At 45.6% G+C, this 22,820-nt stretch overlaps 5 protein-coding genes across 16 annotated transcripts in view; 3 read left to right on the top strand and 2 right to left on the bottom strand.

Annotated features, from left to right (window-relative positions):
* The first annotated feature begins 1,772 nt into the window (after positions 1-1,772).
* Positions 1,773-2,334, top strand: LOC121596512 (SRA stem-loop-interacting RNA-binding protein, mitochondrial-like). 2 transcript variants are annotated; one of them, XM_041921553.1, is made up of 2 exons: positions 1,773-1,910; positions 2,004-2,334. In XM_041921553.1, exon 2 carries the CDS (start codon positions 2,021-2,023, stop codon positions 2,282-2,284), a length of 264 nt encoding a protein of 87 aa, XP_041777487.1. In that variant the 5' UTR covers positions 1,773-1,910; positions 2,004-2,020; the 3' UTR covers positions 2,285-2,334. The 2 variants fall into 2 exon arrangements, with proteins under 2 accessions (XP_041777487.1, XP_041777480.1); XM_041921546.1 differs by having other exon boundaries at positions 1,773-1,914.
* Positions 2,335-2,379: 45 nt separating this feature from the next.
* LOC121596503 (acyl-CoA-binding domain-containing protein 6) lies at positions 2,380-3,163 on the top strand. Its single transcript, XM_041921534.1, has one exon. The coding sequence runs from the start codon at positions 2,384-2,386 to the stop codon at positions 3,143-3,145; it is 762 nt and encodes a 253-aa protein (XP_041777468.1). The 5' UTR covers positions 2,380-2,383; the 3' UTR covers positions 3,146-3,163.
* A 550-nt stretch (positions 3,164-3,713) lies between these two features.
* LOC121598258 (mitotic spindle assembly checkpoint protein MAD2A) lies at positions 3,714-6,439 on the bottom strand. The gene is made up of 3 exons (XM_041924845.1): positions 6,215-6,439; positions 5,972-6,118; positions 3,714-5,890 (listed from the first exon to the last, which is right to left on the bottom strand). Exons 1-3 carry the CDS (start codon positions 6,279-6,281, stop codon positions 5,472-5,474), a joined length of 633 nt encoding a protein of 210 aa, XP_041780779.1. The 5' UTR covers positions 6,282-6,439; the 3' UTR covers positions 3,714-5,471.
* A 5,313-nt stretch (positions 6,440-11,752) lies between these two features.
* Positions 11,753-22,820, top strand: part of LOC121599175 (muscle-specific protein 20-like) — a 30,957-nt gene continuing 19,889 nt past the window's right edge. Inside the window, exons 1-3 of one of the 10 annotated variants that reach the window (XM_041926836.1) lie at positions 11,753-11,881; positions 12,032-12,044; positions 12,276-12,547. In XM_041926836.1, coding sequence (XP_041782770.1) covers positions 12,524-12,547 — 24 coding nt within the window. In that variant the 5' untranslated portion in view covers positions 11,753-11,881; positions 12,032-12,044; positions 12,276-12,523. Of the gene's footprint in view, positions 11,976-12,031; positions 12,045-12,272; positions 12,548-22,820 lie in introns of all 10 variants that reach the window. The other 9 variants (XM_041926829.1, XM_041926775.1, XM_041926792.1 and 6 more) reach the window with 9 other exon arrangements.
* LOC121599168 (protein takeout-like) lies at positions 19,291-22,076 on the bottom strand. Of its 2 annotated transcripts, none has more exons than XM_041926753.1 (6): positions 21,841-22,076; positions 21,549-21,762; positions 21,357-21,449; positions 20,140-20,290; positions 19,925-20,058; positions 19,291-19,848 (listed from the first exon to the last, which is right to left on the bottom strand). In XM_041926753.1, exons 2-6 carry the CDS (start codon positions 21,664-21,666, stop codon positions 19,526-19,528), a joined length of 819 nt encoding a protein of 272 aa, XP_041782687.1. In that variant the 5' UTR covers positions 21,667-21,762; positions 21,841-22,076; the 3' UTR covers positions 19,291-19,525. The 2 variants fall into 2 exon arrangements, with proteins under 2 accessions (XP_041782687.1, XP_041782678.1); XM_041926744.1 differs by having other exon boundaries at positions 21,888-22,076.

The raw sequence follows: 22,820 nt of genomic DNA, 5'->3' as shown, positions 1-22,820 counted from the left end.
CGGGGGAGCGCGTGTATATAGTGCTCGCTGCAACACTCGACCATTTGCTGCGAAAACAAGCGCAGACAATCACAAAACATTTTATTTAAGTTTATTTTTGATTTTAGAAAGACCTTGTCAGTTCATTTTTTTAATGAAAATGATAATTTTATGCAATTAAATGTTCCGCTGGTACGTTGGAGCTATTTGCAGGGTTACGGAGAGAAATTTGGACTTCGTTACAGGGTTTGCCAAGTCACTTTCGAATGTTCACATACCCAAATAGCCAAAATTGCTTAAGCAGCTTATTTTGGCACGCTAAAGATCGCTGCTCTAATTCGCCTTTTGCAGTAGATAAACAGCATCAAAGTTCTATGTGGGTCTTTCAAACAGCGCCTAAGCAGCTTCCTTATGCCACGATGCCAGGGATTATTTTTCTTTGTGTTTTATTTTCAAGCAAGCGTCATCGATGAAATAAACAACAAGATTTGTTTCGTTTAAACACATGTGTATATTTTTAAATCCTTTGTATTGGTGAATTACACAAAATTTTACACAATTTACTGATAATTCACAATCACTTCACTCAATATTCATTCTTCAATTAACGAATCTAACTTGTGCAGCAGCAATGAGATTATTGCCGGCGTCCGTCTTTGACACTTTGACAAGAGCCACCTTGAACCGATGTCATGCATTAAAAAGCTATGAAGTTCCACCAAGTTCAGTACCCTTTCTTAACAAGCCTTCAAGTTCCACCATGAACCCTACATATAGTGCTAATCAGCCGCAAAGTTCCAAAGAGTACCATGTGCCTGTTAAAAAGCTCCATAGTTCCGCAAAGTACCGTCTGTCTCTTAATCAGCCACAAAGTACGACATCGGAACAATTTTTCGTTAAACAGCCCTAAATCAGCTATAAAGTACGAGCTGGCTATTTGGGTAGCTTCACTTCGTTGCTCAGTAGATAGCGTATTGCTGCTGCCCTTTCCTTGCAATGTGTTTCGACAAGTTTCATCTAATCATGACCTATATAGCCTTCTAACTTTCCGAGCAAAAATCTGTATGGTCGTGTGGTCAGGTCAGATACGTGGGTATCAACGCCTACGACCATTACTCAAATCTCACTTGCTTCAGTGTTGGTGGCTTTCATTGGAGTTTAGTATTTCAACAATCGTATCGCCGTTCTATTTATAGCGATGCATAACTTAAATGTGAAACCATACAACAGTACAGAGGAAATGAGAAAGCTCCCCTCCATGCGAGGTAGCTCCACTGGTTGAGTATCCTACCAACAGATGGCGCCACCAGCTTTTTGATATTTGTATAATGCATGAGTCGTTTGCCGTCTACTAAACAAAGTCTTTCTACATTCCGTTTAGCTAGAGAGCTTGAGCCGTTTAGAACCCGTTGTTTAGTGGTCGTTTAATGGATTTGTGGCACTTGGAACCCCTGTATTGTGATACAAATACAACCTTTGGCAGATGTTCGTCTCGCAAACGGCAAACATATCGCGAGCGATGAAAAATATTGTAGAAATTGGAAATAGACGTGCAGCCCCTGTAACGTCAGCAATGTGTCGTTTACACTCCTCCAGTATGTTGCATTGTTGGTCAATTGCACAATAAATGTAATAATTTTGCATTTTTTTTAACACCATCTGTGATGATCATTTGATTGGAGGAAAAACATTTCATTTTTATCAAAAACAATTTTAACAATCCACAAACTCGTGCGCCTAAACGCAATCACTGTATCGGCTGTCATGCAACTGACAATTTATCTACGCACACACACACACATACACACGGCTCGCATTCTCGCAGAGCAGTAAAAAACACACGATCAAAGTGAGACATTGCCCAACGTGTGTGCATACTTTTTTTTTGTTCCCTACCAGGCAGCATTTTCCTCCAGTCGTACCTACTTTACGTCGGTATATAAATATTAGCACTACTTTTTTCTGTGCGATACCGCAAAGGACACGTTGCTCTAACGTTCGGCCCTTCTTCTTCCTTCCGACAGGCATTCCTTCCGGCGTTATGTCTGGGGCCGGTAGTGCTGCTCGCTCGCTGAAAATCTTCGTCGGCAACGTCGCCTGGACCGTGGGGCACCGGGAGTTGCGCAACTACTTCAGCCAGTTCGGCAAGGTTTCCTGGGCGCAGGTAGTGTTCGATCGGAAGACGGGCCTGTCCAAGGGGTACGGGTTCGTATCGTTCCAGAAGCGGGCGTCGATTGAGAACCTGGAGCGCAACCAGAAGCACGTGCTCGACAACACCCCCATCTTCTTCCAGCAAACGGACTAGGGGCGGACGCGGTAGTAGCAGTAGTAGTAGTAGCGGCGGTAGTGGGCTAGGTAGGATTTTGTAGGATATGTGGTAAGGGAGGCGGCACACTTGCTCGCGATGGCGGACCTGAGTGACGAGCTGGAGGAGACGACGGCCAGCCCGCTGGAGGAGAGCTTTGCCCGGGCGACCAAATACATCGAGCGCAGCACGGACCAGTTCAAGCAGGAGCAGCTGCTACAGTTCTACGGTCTGTACAAGCAGGCGACCGTTGGGCCGTGCAACACGCCGAAGCCGGCGATCTACAGCATGGCGGCACGGGCCAAGTGGTACGCTTGGGACAAGGTGCGGCAGCTCGATCCGGCCGACGCCAGGCAGGAGTACGTGCGGCTGCTGGACGAGCTGGCGCCGAGCTGGTGCGAACGCCGCGGCTCGCCCGGCGCACCGGAACCGGCCTGGGTGTCGGTGTCGCGGCCGAAGCGACTGTCGGAGTGCAGCCTGCCGGATGACGGGACGGCCCGGTCACTGGTCGACAGGATCAAGGCGGACGACCTGGACGGTGTGCGGGCCATGCTCGGGGACAACGGCGAGCCGGCGGCACTGGTGAACGGGCTGGACGACGAAGGCATGGCCGCCATACACTGGGCGGCGGACCGGGGGAACGTAGACATTCTGACCCGCCTGCTGGCCGTCGACGGGATCGATATCAATCTGCGCGCGGCGGACGGCCAGACCGCGCTGCATTACGCGTCCAGCTGTGGCAATGTGGAGTGTCTGCAGCTGCTACTGCAGCACGGCGCGGACCGCACAATTAGGGATGAGGAGGGCGAAACGTGTAGCGACGTTGCTTACAATCAGGCAATAAAGGCTTGCCTCGCGTGAGGTTTTTGGAAGGTGTAATTCTAAGCTGGTGTACGCATTTCTTTAATTCCCGTTGAGGGTTTAGACTGGGTTTGGCGAGTGAATTTAGTCGTTGGAAAACAGGTTACCATATCTTCATTATTCGCCCAAGCAACACATCATCATTGCAACGATTTATGACAAAAAATGGGTGGAAAAATACAATTATACTTTAGCAGTTCATATTAACGCAAAATTATCCCAAAATCCACATGACATCATTTGCGTTGTTGTACTCTTTTCCGGTGGATGGTGAACTTTGCCACCGAAGGAGCCTGTGCAATTATGTATAAATTCTCAAAGTGTTCCCCGTGAAGTGCCAAATTGATAAAGCACAAAAATGACCAAATTTCTTCTGAAGTAGATAGATTTCCGAAAAAAGGCACAATATTTTCACAAGTTTCACGCCATCAAATGTTAGTACAGTAGAACCCCTCAAAACGAGTACCCCTTATAACGATTATTTTTCGGATAACGAGATTCGAGTTTCAATACTATGATTCGTTAAAAATCAAGCTATTTCCAAAAGACGCAGGTATAAATGTGGGGGAAAAGTGTCCCGTGGGCGCGTTCGCTCTACGACTAGATAACTCTTTTTAGTTCAGATAGCGGAGCTGACAGTTTTGTTGTGCTTATCGACAGGTGGAGTAATTGAGGTAGTGTATTCAGTTTAATTGCTACATAACTTCCTTTTGAACAATATTTTGGCGATACTAAGAACTGATCAATGGATTACTAGCAACAGACATTAAATATCTTGGAGTAATGGTAGATGACAGATTGCGCTTTAATTATTGATGATGTGATTAAGAAAATGGCCAGCAAATGTAGCGTTCTTACAAGGCTTAGGAATGTTATTAATTTGGAGGGAAACATTGAACTACACAACACATTCGGATCGTACATTACTTACTGCCCTTCTATACTTTTTTCTGGCTTCGGGAACTAAATTATCGCGACTTCAAAAGATTCAGAACAGAGGTATGAGAGCTGTGCTAAACTTTGGTCGTTTTACCGCGTCAGAAATTATGCTCAATATTTTGCAATGGATGTCCATGAGGCAAAGAATAATCTACCTAACCTATGGTGTTCATCTACAAACTACTAAATGGACATGTACCTGTGTACTTGGGGGAAAGGATGATCCGGGGTAACAATATACATGCACATAGAACACGCAGGGCACATGATGAGCCCAGGCTTCCTAGAATGTTATCGGCTAATGTGATGGCTAAAGTGATCTCTAATGTGGGCGTGCGTTCGTTTTCTGAAAATGTATGGAATTTGACACCCGCAGCGGATGACAGTTTGAAACCGCATGCTTTAGAATCAAACAATTTTGATGTAAGATAATCGTTGTATCTCGTTTTGTTTAGTACACTGCATTACCATTACTTGCGTGAGCGATGATGATGAAATTTTCTTATTAATTTTCGTTTGTTTTTTAAAATACTAAAAATATCGCGCTACAATCTATTGAGACACACGCGCGAGGATCGGATCGTTATGGACTCATGTGTTGGGGTTTGAGATGGACAGACCTATTGTGGTCAACTATGTTGTAGGCTGTAAACCGTTTCCACCTATTATGGATGAGACTGTAGCTCTCTGATTTTGTTGAATATCTAATAATCTTCTAAGTTGTAAATTTAATATCCTAATGATAAATTCGTTCCTCTCAATCAATTGTCGAGGTAAGAGGTGGAACTCATCATCATCCCACATAACGTGCTTTTTGCACAACGAGTGAGTCATTGGAACAGATTTAACTCGTTATGAGGGATTCCACTATATATAAGAACCGATTTTGTTAAATAAACGTGAGATTTAATTCAGTACCTTAACGATTTTCTATGTTGGCCTTTCCTAGGATTGGTTTAAGGTCTCATCCGAGTCACTCTGCCCCATTCGAAAAGTGCTATTAATCACCACTTTCGCTGCATAGACTACCACGAGAATGCTAGCGGAAAGTTTAATGCACAATTTGTTACAATATCTCCTTTCGGGCAGAAACCAACCTTTTCCTATGAACCCGTTTTCGATTGGGACTTAGGACGCTGAAGGCCTTTTCTTTCCGCGTGAACTGGCTCGAGTTCCACCTTTAACACGTACATTGCCAATCACTGAGAACTGTCCAATGTAATGAAAGAAAGCCATTCCGCTCGATATAATCGTCTTATTAACAAATGCACGCTGTCTCCCACCCATCACAGCCACTTAATGTCAATTTTATGAATGCAAAAAGGTTGAAAAAATACTTAAACTGGTAATAAAACAAAGGCAAAAGGGTCGATCGGTCGCCTGCCCACTAGGGATCGGTCACCCGGTACACCACCTTCGTGTCGACCGTCTGCAGCCCGGTGCTGAACTGCTTCAGCGCAATCGATTGCGCACCCTCGATCTCGATGCTGGCAATATCTTCCTCGCGGAACTGCTTGATCATGGTCGGGTTGGCCTCGAACACCTCGCCGACCGTGTGCAGCATGATGTCGAAGGTGCAGCGCTGGTCGAGACAGGGCAGAAAGCTGATCGTGGCCACGATCTGCCGCATCACGTCCCGTATCTCCGACTGGATCTTCTTCAGCGCCTTCGGTACGGCCGGCTCCTCGCCCTGCTCCCCGTCGTACGTCGGCTGGATGTTAAAGTCCCAGCGCTCCACCACCTCCTTGCTCTCCACCGTCACGATGCACATCGTCACCTTGGTGATCATCCGCTTCATGATCAAATCTGCAAACGATCCCATTACGGGGGAGGAGGTAGAAATGAGCATCCAGCGACAGCAAACAAAACAAAGCGACGATGGCTTACCGTGGACCTGTTCCATGATCAAGTCGATGTACTCTTTGATGCGCGAGTCGCGCGAAACCATCATCGGCACACCGTTGTACTCTATTGGCAGGAAGTCGCTGGCCGGATAGATGCCCCGCTGAAAGATGATCGAGTGCGAGCTATACTCTGCTCGTAGAGAGTATGTGCGGGGGGAGGGGAAAATATGGCAGATGATCATTAACGACATTCTATGCCGAAATCCGCCGGCTTAACGCAACTTACTCAGATACTCGTGGATGATGGCCGCGGAACCTTGCAGCGTAATGCAGTGATCCTGCGAAGTAGCCATTTTGCCTTGCTGTGCTGCAGTCGGGGCTTTCACACGTAAATATTACAGAGAGGTTCTATTTTCTCGGCACAAAGGAAACCGGGCCGCCGATTTGTGTAAACAGCTCGAAACGTCCGACCGTTTGGGCAAGATGAATTTTTGTACGCGCACAAGTGCTGTCAAATGGTGTTTGCATGTTATGTTTGCGTGTGTGCGTGTGTGCTATGGGAAACATTTCAGTGTCAACGTTCACAATGTGGTGTCGAAATATTTCACAATTTAACAACAACTGAAAGTTTTGTAACAATTCGTTTGAAAAGGTCGTTGCAATTTAAAACGTAACATTGAAATAACGGCCAATCAAATGAAGCAAATAAATGAACCATAAAACCACATCAGTGTCTATTGGAGGGAATGTTTACAGCTCTTTCGTATGCGATTTTGCTGCATTCTTTTGAATAAGATTTGATCTTTATGACAGCCGCTTAGAAGTTTCCATTTTTCAAAATTTAATTAAAAAATAAAATAAATCATATCGCATCATCATAAAAATAATCAAAATTTAAAATAAAACTAGCTGTATAAACAAATTATAGTTATGTTATCTCTATTTGATTTCGGAAGAATTAACTGAAGGCTGAAGAGTTGCGTGTTTTCAGTTCTAGCGCTCAAATCACGAATGACATCTCTATTTGACAGTATTGCCTGAGATACTTAAACCTAGTTGTGATCGCACAAACAAGATGTACATAAAGAAAAGGTGTATGTGTGAGGATGTCAAGGTGTATGTGTGAGGTATAAACAAATTCGAATTTTTAATTTCTACAGTTATGTGGTAATGCACGATCTGGATACTCCTACCTTCTTTGATTGCTGCATTTTTACACTGAATGTTTACGGCGAATCTGTCTAAAAACTGGGGTTAATGGTCCATGGACTAGTATGGCGTTGGAATCAGTTTCTGAATTAGAGTAGGTACAATCTGTTCTAGAGTTACTCGGTTCTCGACTTACGCGGATTCGAAGATACGTGGTTTTCTAAATTTGACTGATCAATTGTCAAATCAGTACAATTTGCTTGAAGATTTGTCCAATGCAGTATAAATTGCATTTTTGTTTAAAACAAATTATTCCGTTTGAAAGCCAGAAATATTAGTATGTTATGTACAAATCGTATCAAATAAAAAAAAAATATTTATAAGGACCTAGTTTCATAAAAAATACCTAGTAATCAAATTAATTTTAGATTCTTGATATTTGAGTTACGTGGATTCCCCGGGAGCAGAGGGGTCAGTTCCTGGTATGACATGGATTCGTGATTCATTTTTTGTATGTGACAGATACAAGTACTGGCGGTCTTCGAGATACACGGTTAATGGGGACCGAAAACGGCCGCAAAAAACCGCGTGTCTCGAATTTCCGCGTAAGTCGAATCTCGTGATTTCTAGCCAAAATATCACTAATTTTCGTGTAAATTTGCAACTAGGGGGTGGTTTTAGCCACTTAATCAATTATTTGATATGATTCTGAATGAAATAACAGTTTCAAACCTTTTGAAATAGTTTTTAACATCCGATCGAAACAGAAATTATTTGGCATTTTACAATAGATGGGTCAAATCAGTACAATTTGCTCAAAGAACTGTCAAATTTAGGAAACCGCGTATCTCTGAATCCGCGTATAAGAGGTACCGTGTATCTCGGGGACCGCCTGTACTTTAATTTGTTCGGAATAAAAAAAAGGTGGCGCTTTCCGGATAGGATGAGTTCCAATAATATGTGTGTTTAAAATAACTTACAGAACTGGTGTGGGCTCTGAATCATTTCCAGGACAGATATAAGCTTAACAATTCTAAGAATAATATGGGTTGGGGATCATTTCTAGGGCAAGTATGAGTTAGGGAATGGTATGTTATTTACAGGAATGGTATGGTTACTGCATTACTTCCAGGACAGCATGGATTTCAGATCAATCGCAGGATCAATATAGATTCAGGACGACGGATCAGTTCCCGTAGTGAAAGGTATGGGTTCAAGTTCCAGATCAGTTCTATGGCGAGTATACGCTGGGGATTAGATCCGGGATAAAAATAGGTTCAGGATCAGCTCTCAGATCAGTAAGCGTTCAGGATCAGTTACTGGACCGATACTGCTGCTGAATCATTTCCAGGACCAATATAGTCTTAGGGTTAGCTTCAGGGCCAGTATGGATTCCGAGCCAGTTCCAGTAACGGTACGGGTTGGAATTGAAATCCAGGACTGAATTGGGTTCAAGCAAAGTTCCAATACCACTATGAGCTCAGAAACAGTCCCAGTACCTGAATAGGTTTAAGTGCAGTTCCACTTCACTTACAGGGTTTTCAATGATATTACTGACATGTTCAGCGAGTTGTTGATTCGTTCGGGCATATAATTGACTCTTTCAGCGAGATATAGTATTGTTCGGGAGTAGAATTCTCCAGGATGCTCGGTCCCTAACTGCAGCCTCCCATCCATGTAGACACTCGATCTCCGATAGGTCTTATTTCACCTGATCCAGTCATCGAGTTTGCTGTGCTCCCCTGCGCCTTATGCTGAACTGGGGTTCGTTGTCGAACACCTTCTTGGTGGGGCCTGAGTCCGGCATCCCCATGACATGCCCCTACCATCACCAGTCTTCGCCACCGTCAGGATGCTCAGTTCGCCGTACAGCTCAGCAAGCTCGTGGTTCATTCTTCTCCTCCACGCTCCATGCAAACACACCGCGAAAGATGCTCCGGACGATGCGTCGCTTAAACATGATCAGAGAGTTTGCATCCGCTCGGATGGTCCAAGAGTCGTGGACCATAGAGGACTACCGGGCGAATCAATGTGCGATATCTCTCACAAGTCTTCTGGATCTCAGCAGTCGGTGAAGCCCATAGTATACACGATTCTCATGCACAATGCGTCTCCGGATTTCGCTGCTGATGTCATTGTCTGAAGTAACGACCGTTTCGAGATAAGAGAACCCCTGTAAAAATGTATGGGATTTGACAAGATCCATTTGTTGATTATCAAATTAAACATGTAAAATCCCATACTTTTTTCTTGTTCGATGTCGTGTTCGATTGGTGCCAGAGCGCCGCTTGAGTCGGGTGTGTGCCTCACAAACCTTCGTTGTTGTCCTGCCGATGTCAATGTCATCAGCGAAGCCAAGAAATAGGAGAGACCGGTAGAGGATCGTGGCACCGATGTCGTCGTCTAGCCCCGCGTTTCGAATGACACCTACCAGGGCAATTTTGTAGAGCAGATAGGAGAGTCCGTCACTTTGCCTCAGACTTTTGTGGGATTCGAACGATTCCGACGTCAAGAGCGATACTCTCATCTTGCACTGCACCCCGTTCATGGTGGCCTCTATCAGCCGGATCAACTTCCCAGGAAAGCGGTACCGCTGCATGAGAAAATCTAAAAGAATAAGAAAACTCATTTCTTGCTGCATGCAGGTGCAGATTAAGCAGAACGCAAACTCAGCGACCGAGTTGGACCCAAAGTCTCAAAGACCCCCCAGGAAAGGAATCCAGGAAGGTCAAAATGAATGGGGAGTAGCTCAAGGTCCATTAGTATGTAACCTCAGTGGGGCCTAATCCAAAGCGATAAACTCTTTCATCTTCTCGTAAGAATCATTCTGAGAGAAATGACACTGTAAGGGAATGTCAAAAACAACAAAATGAACAAAATATCAAAAGGTAGAAGTATATATTATAACATCGAACCACTAAATCGAGTGTAGGAGCTGAAAAGCAAAAAAACAACGACAAAAAGGTTGACAAATAATATATATTTTCAGCACGATGTGCTGTGACCGTAAGTGTGCCCAAGCAAGGCACGACCAGGAACAAATTGTACTCCACAACCAGCAGCACTGGACCGGCACTGTAAAGCCTCCGGCAAAAGCAAAATGCCCCTTTTTATCGCACAACACGCATAACATTGAACTTCTGATATGCACCAGCGGGTTTGATTTGTGCGTTATTCATTTTTATAAACCATCGATTAACGCTATCGTCGAGTGGTGCATTTTTTTCCTCTCCTGCTCGTTCTTTTTTTCTCGCTCGCTCGCGTGTAACGCACACGCTGTTCACGCGCCACCGTTGATTGATAGCGATATCGTGCGTTTGAAATTGATGGCCGTTCGTGCGGAGCAGCAGCAGCAGCAGCAGCGGCAGCAGTTTTACTTTCTTAATTTCTCAATGATCGTGATATCGGAGCCGCAATCGCAATTTTGATAAGTTGATCAACCAGCTTATGAGCTTATGTTGGGTATGGCATTTTAGCATTACAATTGGAGTTTATTGTATTGTTTTCTGTCTGGTTTGATTTTTTTTGTTCGTAACTAAGTCTGTTCATCGCACCATTAATCGGATGCGCATTCCAACATGCAGAGGAGTACCTTCATTAGTGCAGTAATAACTTTGTTCATTTGAGTTGAATAAAAATTGCAATCAGTTTTCAATTTGGAAACATTGTTTTTTTACCCCTTCAACAACAGTTTATCTGCTCTTCTAAGAGGCTTTCGTTGGTAAATTAACCGTTGTGCATAAAAAAATATTACTAATCCACACTCTCAGTCCACAACGTTTGAGCCAGCACGCAAATGTAAGAAGTTGGAGGACATTGAAGTGTGCAAGCAATTAGCGTACTGTACCATGCCTTCCCGTGAGCTTCCTAGATCACAGAAGAACCCAGTGGCAGAGGCTCCAAGATGTCTGTTCCAAAGGGCTTTAGCTGTACAGCTTATGTCCCAATGCTCCAGGGGCTGTGGAGCATTTATTCCAGCCGACCTAGCATGACAAAGGTGTCCGCAACGAACGTTCTGATTTCTGTACTGCCCCTCGGGCACCTCTCCATATGTACTATCTAATCTCAGTGTGCAACCCCGTAGTCTCCCGGAGTGGCGAGTTTCTCCACGCAAACATTGGGAGAGAGGAAACAAAATAAAAAAAAAAACAACAAACTAATAAATACCAAACCGCGTACGATGCGTGGATCATGTTGCAAGCGCTTCAGCTAGATACGTGCAGGAATTGGATGCCTTCGGTGCAATCCGTTTTATCATCACTCGCCCTTCCGCGCCTACCCGGCTGGAACCGTACTGGTTTATGCATAGCCCCAGGGCGGATCGAATTCAAATTCAAAGTCTCTTGCTGCTGCTGCATACCCATTATCAGCTGCTTGCGCAAAGTGCTCCAAAAGTGCGAGAGTGAGTGCGAGACCGTGCTAGTGCAGCCTGGAAGAAGCCAGCGTCAGCTGAGGAGAGTGTGGTGCTGGCTAGTGAAATCCCGCCGGGTAGTGGATAGTAAGCGCGTCCATCCTCTCCTGCTCCGCGGCGTGTTGAAGCGTAGATGACCCATAAACTACGCATGGGCGGGGTGCGGACGGCGGAGTGCGTTCCGGGTGCGATTGCAGGCAGATGCTTCGGATCTTCGGATGGTTCCCCGCGCGCCGGCCTGATTGTCTATATATATAACACGGCACGCGTTCCACCGTTTGCGCGTATTCAGTTCTCAGCCGTTGCCTTGAGCAGTTCGCAAAACCACGCCGGCCGTAAACAACAAACACACTCAGTAGTCTCAGCATTTGCCGCTGCCTGCAATCACTGCCCGTAGTAATTCGCATTTGGTTGTTGTTGTTGTTTATTTCCCGAAGTTTTGTTTGCATTTTACTCTGCGTGCTCCAGTAGCGTCACTACCCACGGTGTACTAATTTCTACCATTTTGTTTATCTTCGCTGTTTGTGTGAATGCTCCAATAAGATTTTTTTTGCAAGTGTGTGTCCGTGGTTGCGTTTTTGTGTGTACAGTGATTTTGACGTTACAGGTGTGCGTGATCCGTGCGTACAGACATCCAGAAAGGACAGTGTACGAGATCCCGTCACGCACGCATCAGAATCGGATCCAGTCCTTTTAAGGCGATCTGGCTTAAACCAAACAAAAAAAAATCAAACCGCGTCGTACCTGCTTACACTTTACCTTCCCCAATTTTCATCCCTCCCAGCAGTGTCGTAGTGCCTATCCAGAGTGTTGCCTGTGAAAGCGAGCAAGGCATTTGTGTGATCGTGTGAAGACGCCGACTACGTGCGGTACAAATTCCCACCTCCAGCTCCTAGCAGGTAGCGAGCCGCTGCTGCTCCATCAATCAACCCGTGCGACAAACAGCTCAGCCACCGAGTGCGAAGCGTTACGCAGAATCGCATCGCACCCTTTTGCGGCAGACTCACACCACTACCGACCAGCCTAATCACCATCATGCCTGGACGTCCACTGTGGCAGGTAGGTTGCACTGGCGAAACTGGTCCAATCGAACGCGTGCTGATTAAAACTCCGCCCTCCGATGCTAGATTGGCCATATTTGGTCACCCGTTAGGCAGGTGACAGTGCAGTCAGCGTCAGTCAGCGGTGGATTGGGGGAGCCAAATTGGTTTAACATTGAGGTGCGGCGAAGCATTTACACCTCCAAACGCTGGACACAGCGAACGGTTTAAGGAGTCTGCTATTTTCACCCCTAGGACAGGTAGTGAAGGTCTTGGGAAGCTAAAAATATCCCCGCGTAGTGGCGAGTTCGGGTCAGCTGTAATTAATAGTTTAGGTCTCGGTTTATACACGGAAAGGTAAACCACCCCCCACCCGGTCGGGAAAAGGACACTTAGGACGCTCGCTCGACCTAAAAATTGAACGATTTGGTTACCTTCGGCCACGTCAACACTCCCGCACATTCCCCCACGTGTCTGTGCGTTTGATTGCGAGCGCGCGCGCGCGCGTTCTGGCCTTGTGCCATTCCAAGCACGCCCCGAGCTGACTCATCAGCATCGCAAGCGCGTCTCCGATCCCTTTTGGCCAAGGCGCTTTGTTTATGCGTCCTCTCAAAACCACCGGTCCCGCCCGTGTTCTAGTCGCCGTCACTGGTCGTACGGCCGGTGGCAAAACTGATGAGCTTGTGGAATGATGGCTGCGGCCCAACCGCCAGCCGTTTACCCATCCGGCTCAGTCCGGGGCGGTTTGGAAAAATCGACGCACCGTCGTGAGTCATGCCGCAGTGCAAAAGCACATGTTTTAGCGCTCCCAACTACCCTCCCCATCCCCTTGAAACTACCCCCTTGTTGGCCGTGGTTGCTAAATTTAAACGATGCAAACAGTTTCCCAAACCCGTAATCCCCACCTTTCGTGCGTCGGCAATTTTTTTGATGAAATATTGCACGCCCGTGATGAAAATCGGATGCGAGATACGGCTCGATGAAAGAGACCCACCAGCTAAAGCGAGGGAAAACGCGAGGGAAAGGAATGGTTGGTACCCAACTAACGGACCCTTCCATCTCATCCCGCAACGCATCTCATTGCACATCGTTTTTCACACCTACCCCGCTCTGGAAATTGTCTTACTACGGCTTACTGCCCGCCGGTTCGCTCGCATGCCCGCGGCCCTATGCAAAGCGCAGTTCCGCACGATTTCGTGCTGTGCCGTGGGCCTTTTTCCTATCCGCCCCTAGCCACTGCCAACGCTCCAAAGAGGGTTTTCCACTCGTCCGTACACGAAACGCATTGGGAAATCGCTCTCAGTTGGGATGCACTGATTGTTTTGAAAACAATTACATCCGTCTTTTCTGCCACTCTTCGCCATCCCAGAGCCTTTACCTGCAACAAAATGAAGAGTGTGAATCTCTCCCCCCCCCTAAGCCTCATGTGTGTGTGTGTGTGTATTTTAACACGTGAAAAAGTGTCGGCAAACACACTCGGTAAAAAGCAAAACGCGCCCTCGGGGCAATCATCGTAGCTCACACCTTTCGCTAGTTTTCCGGCTTACAAACACACACACACACACACACACACGCACACACACACACACACACACACACACACACACACACACACACACACACACACACACACACACACGTCGCTAATGCATCCCTGTTTGCGCATCATCGAATAAGACGACGGGGATCTGCATATAATGGGGGAAGCAACAAAAAAAAAGCAAAACGCAACGGTGCAATGGAGGGCGACAAGTGGGAAAGCTTCCTCCATACCCTTATGTGTGTTTGAGTGTGTCACGGTGGACTTAAGATGGTGTTGTGCATATTCATACATACTTATTTTGTTGCAAAGTATCATCCGTGCGCGCATCATAATTAAAGCATTGGGTTCGTTTTTTAAGTGGCTGCTGGAAGGATTGCATTCATTCATTAGGCGGAAGGTGGGAGGAGATTGGATAGAGGTTCGGTAGCAACACGTATGAGTCATTCAGTGAGAAAAGGGAGGAAAAGTTGCTGTACACAAGCACACATGCACGCACGCTCCAAGCAGTATAATGGAAAGAAAGGAACACAAGCGAATGAGATTTTGATTTGTACTGGCGTCAAGGAAATAGGTATTTGCGTGTTCGAAATAACTCATTTTAGTTTTAAAATGCTCTTCTATCAGATGGCAGTATATATCTCAATTGAGCAGAGACACGTACGTATTCTACCAAGCGCGCGCAGCGTTACACGATGTTTGTTTGGGAACTGAACGCTGTACTAGTGATGTGTGACCGGTCGGCTTACACGCTGGGCTAATCGATCAGTCACTTGAACGAATGTTAAAAGAGAACCAGGTTCAGCACCGAACCAATTATTTGAATCAAATATTATTGACTAATTCAGCAGAAATGCGCATAGGTTCATAATTTGATTCTAGGGTAACTGTACCAGTTTTCGGTAGTGTGCCTACTTTCAACAGGGTAACTAAAAACGTGAAATTCTGCACAAATCTGGTAAAAAATGTCATAAAACACAATTTTGTAGTAAAAGTATACTCATTTGCTATTCATACACGAAGTTTCACACCATTTCTTTGCGTATTTTTCAAAATATCAAAAAATTGTACACAGCTCAAAAATTTTCGGCAGATTTGCTGCCAGGCCAATACTTCGGTAGGTATGGTGATTAACAGAACCAGGAAAATAAAACAATCAAAGTGTGGTGTATATTAAAAATAAATTATGTTCGTTTGATTTATTCTTACTTGTTTGGAATTTTAAAATCACGACGAACAAGTTATTTTTCTCTTAAAATGGTACCGAAAATAGGTACACAGTAAATGTTCATTTTTGACAGCTTAAAGTTGTGGGCTCCTGCCGAAACTCGTAGCAATAACACACCATGGATTTGGCTGAATATTCCTTTAAAATATGTTCAGAACGCTTCAATGCGTATGTCGACATTTACTACGAAATTTCTTCTATCGGATACGATAAATACGGTGCCGTAAGCTATAACCGGCATGCTGTCACTTTTCTTTAATGGCTGCTTTGTTTGTATGTCAAATCAAAAAGGTTATCAAAACGGGCAGCACGATGACCAGAGTGACCAACACAAAATTTATTATTAAAGTGCTTTTTAATATCAACCTCAGGAAAGTAAGAGTGGTAAACTGTTATAAATATTATTTCTACCTATTTAAATTGATAAAAGAATTTCTGATCTAAATTCGCGTTGCTGGAAATAGGAACACAGTCTGCCGAAAATAGGAACAGACTGCCGAAAATTTGGATTTTCACGAATATTTCTAAAAAATGTTTTTGAAACGGCAAATAAAAAATAGCATAAACATATTACCATAGTTTATTAATGAAAATAACATCACTTTCATGAAAAATAATAAAACATGTAATTTTTGTGAGACTGCTGCACTAGCCTGCCGAAAACTGGTACAGTTATCCTATTTATTCTTCTCCCAGTGTAAACTTTATCCTAAACTTGTTGCTTTGGCTGGAAATGCAGGCAACATGCGTAAGATTAGAGTTTACACAACACAATTTCAGATGCATTTATATTTTGTTTACACTTTTCAAAACGTTGGCACCAGCCAGGCAAACTTCCTGCAGGCACTATGATCAATTTATTTCATGCACGTCCCACTCATCTCTGTGGTACCGCTACTGTCATTATTCGTGCCGTTCGTGCCATTATTTCTTTTTCCATTTGCAATGACAAAACAGGAGCAGCTTACAGATGCGTAACGAGCAGCATCGTGCATCGTTCCCTCATTCCCATTCCTCGTTCACACCAGAACAGTTCAAACTCGCATCAAACGGTCGCTGCCCACGGCAGGCACACTTACGCGCCCGCGCAAAAAAAAAGACGAGCGTTTGCTAATTAAGATGCACGCACGGGAAGAGATGGAATGAATTATTCACAATCTAACCATTCACCGTGACACGCTCGACTTGGATGGTGTGCGAACGTATAGAGCATGGGTTTGAAATGATAACGAATTTCTTCGAGCTCACCCACACAAGCTGAATTCGCGTGCGTGCTTTCGAAAGGGAAGCGTTCTCGCTTGTTTGCCCGTTCTAAATTTAACCGCAGACAAACCAAGTTTTCCAGCATTTTCGAACCGGGGGAACGGGGGTGCGCCGATGGGTGTGAAATTTTTGGTTTACTCTTCCCCACCCGAATGGGGTCGCCTTCTCACGGTCGTGCTGTAGGTGTTGGGCGTTGAGGGGGGAGTTGAAACTATTGGCGTTATTTTTAGAACTGTAACCCCAGAAGGAGAAAGGATGCTGCGTACTTGTAAGTCTACCGGATATTTCTTACGTGAGTGAGAAATGGTTATGTGTTCGATCGTTAACCGGCTTGGCGAGGGCGCGTCGTACAGGTACGCCGCGCACATATGCTTCGCATAAAATCGGCACCCCGTACCGTGCAGCGCATTGCCTTGGAACGGATGTGAGAAATAAATTTCACTCTAAACATCATTTCCCTGCCTGCCTGCCTGCCGCCCTCCGTCCCAACCCCGGTGCGTCGTTTCGGTTGGGTGGCGTTTCCACCGACTGAATGCCGAGAGCAATCGTGCAATCTGCGCTGAATAATTACAACGATACCGTTTTGCGGGCCTGCTGCTGAAGGGAAATGCGAAAATGATGGCACTTTGATGGCAATTCGCATGCAGATGGTGGGGGGGGGGGGGATGGGAGGCGACTCGATCGATGGGTCACGGTGATGCACCGCGGTGCATGATAGCAATGATTGCACGATCGATAATGCATGCGCTGGTGCGGATATGAAGTCAGAAGCAATTTCTCTTGGAACCTAATTCAACCTGAAAAACTCTAGATCCGACATGCCCGTGCGCCGATTTCAATCGCATCGGCGCTTCGATCGAATCGCATGCGTACCGAAGAAGTGTTTAAATGGGACGAGCTTCGGTTCCGTTAGTGGCGAGCAAATGGCAAACACGCGTATGCAACAAACTCAACAGAGTTTTGTTTTCTTACAAATCAGTCTAAAATCATTCCATTCCACAAGTGAAAAATGAGGTAACGAAACAATTATAAACATTTGAATCCATCCCGTGTCGACGTAAACGGTTTCGGCCGTTTCAAACGTGAAATCTTTCGAGCGCTTAGTTGCTTGAAAAATCGGCTTAGTCGCTCAATTTGCTTAGCGTGCGGAAAGTTCTCCCAGAATATTTTTGCTGAACAAATACCTCTCTTAACATTTGTTTATTATGATTATCGCTCAGATAAATGAGCTTCGATACCAAGAATTCGTTTAATATAAAACTATTCCCTCGAGAACAGGTACCAAATAATTGTGCACAAGTCCTGTTCATTCAGAATCTAGTCACACAACACTCAATGTACAACGTACCATTTTTAAAGTATACAAATGATCTAAGCAAGAAACGCAAGTTATGTTAATGTTGTTTCAATAAAGAATATTAAACAAATCAAAATGTTGAAGTACGAACGAGTTTTTGTTTTTGGTTTGGTTATGCCACCTATCAGCTTTCCCACAACTGATGTATCGTTTTAAGAAGCTTTTTTCAAGCCAAAGCATTTAGTACATAACATGTATAATTCCGGAATTTGTTATCCATCAACAGAAATAAAAGGCTCGGAAAAGGTAATAGCATTACAGGAATTGGAAATCGAACTGATTGTTCTGTTGTAAATTATAAAAAAAAAACAGTTTATGTTGTAGAAGTTGTACTGTGACGATATTCTCAGATCTGGTTTATGTGTTTCTTTCGCAATAAACTACCATTTCATACTTTTACAGTGGAATTATTCTTCTGTGGGTTCATATTCTTGCCCTTGAAATCTTCAATATTCCTGTATCATTTTGACACAACTCAACTGAAGTGTTGTCAGTTTTTGCTGTACTTTACTCAAGTTCATTGTAATTGTTGATAAAAGGCATAACGTAGCTCTCCAAAAAATGTTCTTTATCATAGTTTGATTTGTTATGATAACCAGTGTTTTGGGTTCTGCCGCAAACGGCTTACCATTCCATCAGTTTGCGGGCGAAGTTTTCAGCAAAAATATATAATAATTTTATTCCTTTTTTCTTTTTATGTTCTCCTGCTGCGGACAAAATAAATTTGTTACTAGCAATCTGTCTGTTATTCATGTTTTGTTGATGTGATTCATTAGAATGCAACTTCCGTACTTCTTTCTGGTGATGCTTTGACACTCCTTAAACCATTTGAAAGCATTTGCAACTGTTGCAGCTGCGATTTAAAAGAAAAAATGACATTTTTCTCCAAGATTCTGTTACCGTGTGGGTGTGCACATTATTTTTCTACACTGTAACTCCTTTGCTAGTAGCAGTTGAAAAGAAGCATGTACATGCACAAACTGCTACAACACTAGAAAGTGTTTCGCAATATCATCAGATAGATGCCAACAAAATCCATTAATTACAAGTCTAGCCGCGTAATTGGTAAAAAAACATCGGGTGACTGGACTGGAAAAATCTAGAATTTCTAAGTTAATATTAGTTGGCAATTAGTAGCTATATTGGTACCGAATGTTGTCTTATTGTATTATTCCTTCCATTCCATGAACAATTACTTCTTGGTAGAGGTAATTAGCAAGCAGATTACCCATAAAAGATATACCGAAATTAGATTACATGTTGTCACTCATCGAGTTGAACAGCTTCGTAGTTAACAGATAAATGCAATATACTTATCTTTCTCTAAGAAGACCAAAGACAATATGTGGTTGAAAAAATAAGCTCCATTAAACTCTATCAACTCAAGGGTTGACTAATCACCCTTCTTTGACCTACCTTCTTAGTCTCTTATGCTGTAGTTATCGGAATGAAGATCAAAACCCAGCGAAACGATGGCGTACGGTCGCGTTTAGCTAACATTTAATACAACTATTTTGTTCAATCCTGCCCCTAAAAGCCTACAAGTACAATGTTCTGTGTCACCATTGCTGTATGTACACGCGGCAGCAACAGGGCCGCATCCGATCCCCTACGAGCTGCCGCTCCGCGGCAGATCCGCCACAAAGTAGTCGGCCGGCAGCTGGTGGAAGATATTCTGCATAATCGCCAGCAGGATGTCCTCGATCGTTTTCGCGATGATCGGCTTGAGCGCTTCCGAAACCGGGCGCCAGTTATCGTTCAGGTACTGGTTGGTGCTGTCCTCCAGCACCTTCACGCCCTCGAACAGGTTGCCCATGTGCAGGCGCAGGCCGGAGATGGTGTAGTCCACCTTCGTGCCGGACACGTTGTAGAACACGTGCCCATTCTTCTGGTACAGGTCGGTGCTGGTGCGCATAATGATGTCCATGCCGCCTGAAGAAAAATTAATACATGTATACATTGAGCGTGTTCTTCACATTGGTGAAGTTCGTTGGTACCGTGCACTTACTCGGCTCAAACCAGCACTTGCCGTGCCCGTTCAGCGGTATCACCAGTATGCGGCCCTGCATGTGATAGTTGCCCTCGAGCCGCATCTTCGGCAGACGGATGTGCGTTTCCCAGCCAAAATCCTTACTGCTGACGCTGTGCGCAAGAATGGAGGGAATTCGTTAGCATTGATTGCAACAAACGGATTGCAAATCGGCCAGTGTTCGCCTATCTTACACATTGCGGAGGACTTTGGTGCTGGCGAAACCGGTGACCACCACCTTGGAGAGTGACGCGTTGACACTGACCGGTCCGTCACCTTGCAGGATCCTTATTTTGCTGATCTTCATCGGGTCGATCGTGCCGACATGCTCGAGCCCTTCGATACCTAGCGCGAGTTAGAAGCGTTTAGAGCGATTAGTGTGGCCTAGTGAGCGTATTGCCTTTTTGCTTCTTAAAGTAGCTGCTGTTAATAGGGTCAGTGGCCGAGGTTCTTGGGCTCGTTCGACAGTCCCAAACATGGGCCACTAGTTTCACTGCATACGGTACGTGTGTGGTATGTTGTGGTCACCGTGTCACGCGCACCGTTTACCCCTACCGTTCGCCAAGCCGGCCAAGTGGGGTGCACCTTTGCATTGACCTCCATTACGGCTGCCAACGCTCCGAACGCAGGTGGACAGCCGTTTTGCACTACTTAGGCGCTCGATCATAGTGGCGTTTTGCAGGCACGACCAGTTTTTCGCGAACCCCACTGAAACGGCTTTACGGACCGTCACGCTAACCGGCCGATAAGTTAACGTGCTGTCAAACTTTATCGTCCAACGCCCGTGGAACAGGAAAATTCGGTCTTTCGATTTTCGTGCTGGGCAGCAAGCCAACCGGTTTCACGCCACGCAATGCAATTCCCGTGTGTGGGTAGCTGGTTTTTTATTTTTTTGGCTTTTGGAAAAACATATCTGACCCTTTGCGCGCATGTGGTGAGATTTAAATTTAAATTAAAAGAGGTAGCGAAAGCGGGTGGGTGGGTTTGCCGTTGTCGAACATGACCCGAGCGAGCGGGATCGTTTGCAGGTGCTGTTCGGCAAATGGATGCTTGCGAAATTCCTACGATCGGCTAAAAGTGGCAGAAGTTTTGGTTCAAGGCCCTGCCGGAGCAAAGAAAAACGTGTCTCACCATCACCTCCCACCCCGTTCGTTGTGTGTGCACTGAATCGCATCGCAAATGCAGTGAGCCGCACGTTTGGAGCCGCGATCTCGGCCGCGGGAAAATAGCGCTCGAAGGTCGAGAAAAGAATCGCTGGCCCTATTTCTCAGTACTGGTTTGCCGCGTTGCGCGCGCTGTCCAGCTCAACCGACTCGAGGAGGGAAATTAATTTAATTACATTGTCTCACACACACTCCCATACCAGTACAAACACTGTTGGTAGGCATAATTCTAGATCAAAATCATTTACCGGTAACGAGCTTGTCAAACAGTCCCTGGACGGACTCGGTGGAACAGTCGACAAAGTCTGGCTGATCGAACCGGCATGTCTTGATGAATTCCGCTGTGGATCGATGTCGTAGGAAGAAGAAATACAAAAAAAAACAATGATTTGCAGTTAGAAATGGCAATGCCGGATGGTTTGGTACGAAGCGATGCGTACGTTTCGTTTCGAAGCTGGCCGAGGCGGCCGGTAGGGAGAGCGCGAGCAGGCTGACCACCCAGAACATGCGCACCAACTGCGGGACGGTGCTCCAGACATTCCAGCACGCGGCAGACATCGGTGTGTTGGTTGAGGACGAATTCGGGATGAAGAATATCTCAGATATGGGATAGGTTCCACACACGGTTGAGAGTTGAGAGGGTTGTAGTTGGTGCTGCAAAGACGCGATGCCCGATTATTGTAGGGCAACTCACATACACACGCAGGCATACAAAAACTCTTGCAAACTCACTAGAACTTAATGCAAAAAGTCACAAATTTCCTGTGAAAAACACTTACGAGGAAGTAACACTGTTTCACTTTGTAGCCTAACGACACTGCACGTGCACTGTCGAGTACCGCACACAGAACCGTTCTACTGCACCGAAGGCACGTCTTCTTAGATACAGCCTAGAGCAGCAACCTAAACCGCGGGCACTAGCGACGTCTGAAAGCCCAGCACCATTGGAGGCACGATTTATATAAGCGTGCACATATATATATACCTTGGGGTGAGCGATCCGGTGTGAGCGTGGAAACACTGCAATCAGGCCCGAACGGCACTGCTCATGCAAGTCTCCACACACACACACAACCTCCCGCGCCATCCCACCGCCCGGGGAGGCTGGTCAGAACAACCTGCCCGTCATTAGAAATCCATCCCTTCCCTTCGCGCTGGTGTTTGCGGTGACGGTCCGACCTGAGCTGTGCCTCATGTGTGGTTAGTTACCAACGGTAGCGGTTGCCACTCCACTCCAATCCGTTAGAACCGTTTACCGCTGCTGCTGGAAGTTGGATGCTACGATGATGTCGCGTTTTGCGCGTAATCTTAACCGTGTCAATGTTTGTGAAATATCCCACCCAGGTCTCCCAAGCTCGTTCCGTCCCGGGGTAGAGGGCGGGGGTGCTAATCCGCATATCATCATGCCTGCCGCGTTTAATTGGCCGCGTTTTTTTCCTGCTTCTCCCCGGAGCACCCCGGGTTTGGGGTCATCACCCATCGATTGCACATTCGGCATCCGGATCGTATGACTCTGACGGCATGACGGCCCGAAAGGTCAACGGCTTTCGTACCGCTGCCAAACTTCCAACCAGCATAGAGGTGTCATCGATGGTCGAAGGGAGCCAGGAGGTGGGCTTGCAAGAAGTTTCCAATTTCCGTTGCTACCCGCCTGCTGGTTTGAGTAAAAAAAAGGGGGAGCACGAAGAGGCAGGGATTTGCTAAATTTTGAT

Source organism: Anopheles merus, chromosome X, assembly GCF_017562075.2.
Source record: "Anopheles merus strain MAF chromosome X, AmerM5.1, whole genome shotgun sequence".
In the NCBI taxonomy this organism is placed as follows: Eukaryota; Metazoa; Arthropoda; class Insecta; order Diptera; family Culicidae; genus Anopheles; species Anopheles merus.
This window is presented reverse-complemented; position numbering and strand designations above follow the sequence as displayed.

Bases quoted from the DNA above. Each gene is read 5' to 3' on its own strand.
- LOC121598258 (XM_041924845.1), bottom strand. From the start codon at position 6,281: ATGGCTACTTCGCAGGATCACTGCATTACGCTGCAAGGTTCCGCGGCC. The intron at 6,119-6,214 runs GTAAGTTGCGTT...CTCTACGAGCAG, and splicing joins CATCATCCACGAGTATCTGA to AGTATAGCTCGCACTCGATC. The intron at 5,891-5,971 runs GTAAGCCATCGT...GATCGTTTGCAG, and splicing joins GATCATGGAACAGGTCCACG to ATTTGATCATGAAGCGGATG.
- LOC121596512 (XM_041921553.1), top strand. From the start codon at position 2,021: ATGTCTGGGGCCGGTAGTGCTGCTCGCTCGCTGAAAATCTTCGTCGGC.
- LOC121596503 (XM_041921534.1), top strand. From the start codon at position 2,384: ATGGCGGACCTGAGTGACGAGCTGGAGGAGACGACGGCCAGCCCGCTG.
- LOC121599168 (XM_041926753.1), bottom strand. From the start codon at position 21,666: ATGTCTGCCGCGTGCTGGAATGTCTGGAGCACCGTCCCGCAGTTGGTG. The intron at 21,450-21,548 runs GTACGCATCGCT...ATCGATCCACAG, and splicing joins GGCCAGCTTCGAAACGAAAC to CGGAATTCATCAAGACATGC. The intron at 20,291-21,356 runs GTAAATGATTTT...AACTCGCGCTAG, and splicing joins GTTTGACAAGCTCGTTACCG to GTATCGAAGGGCTCGAGCAT.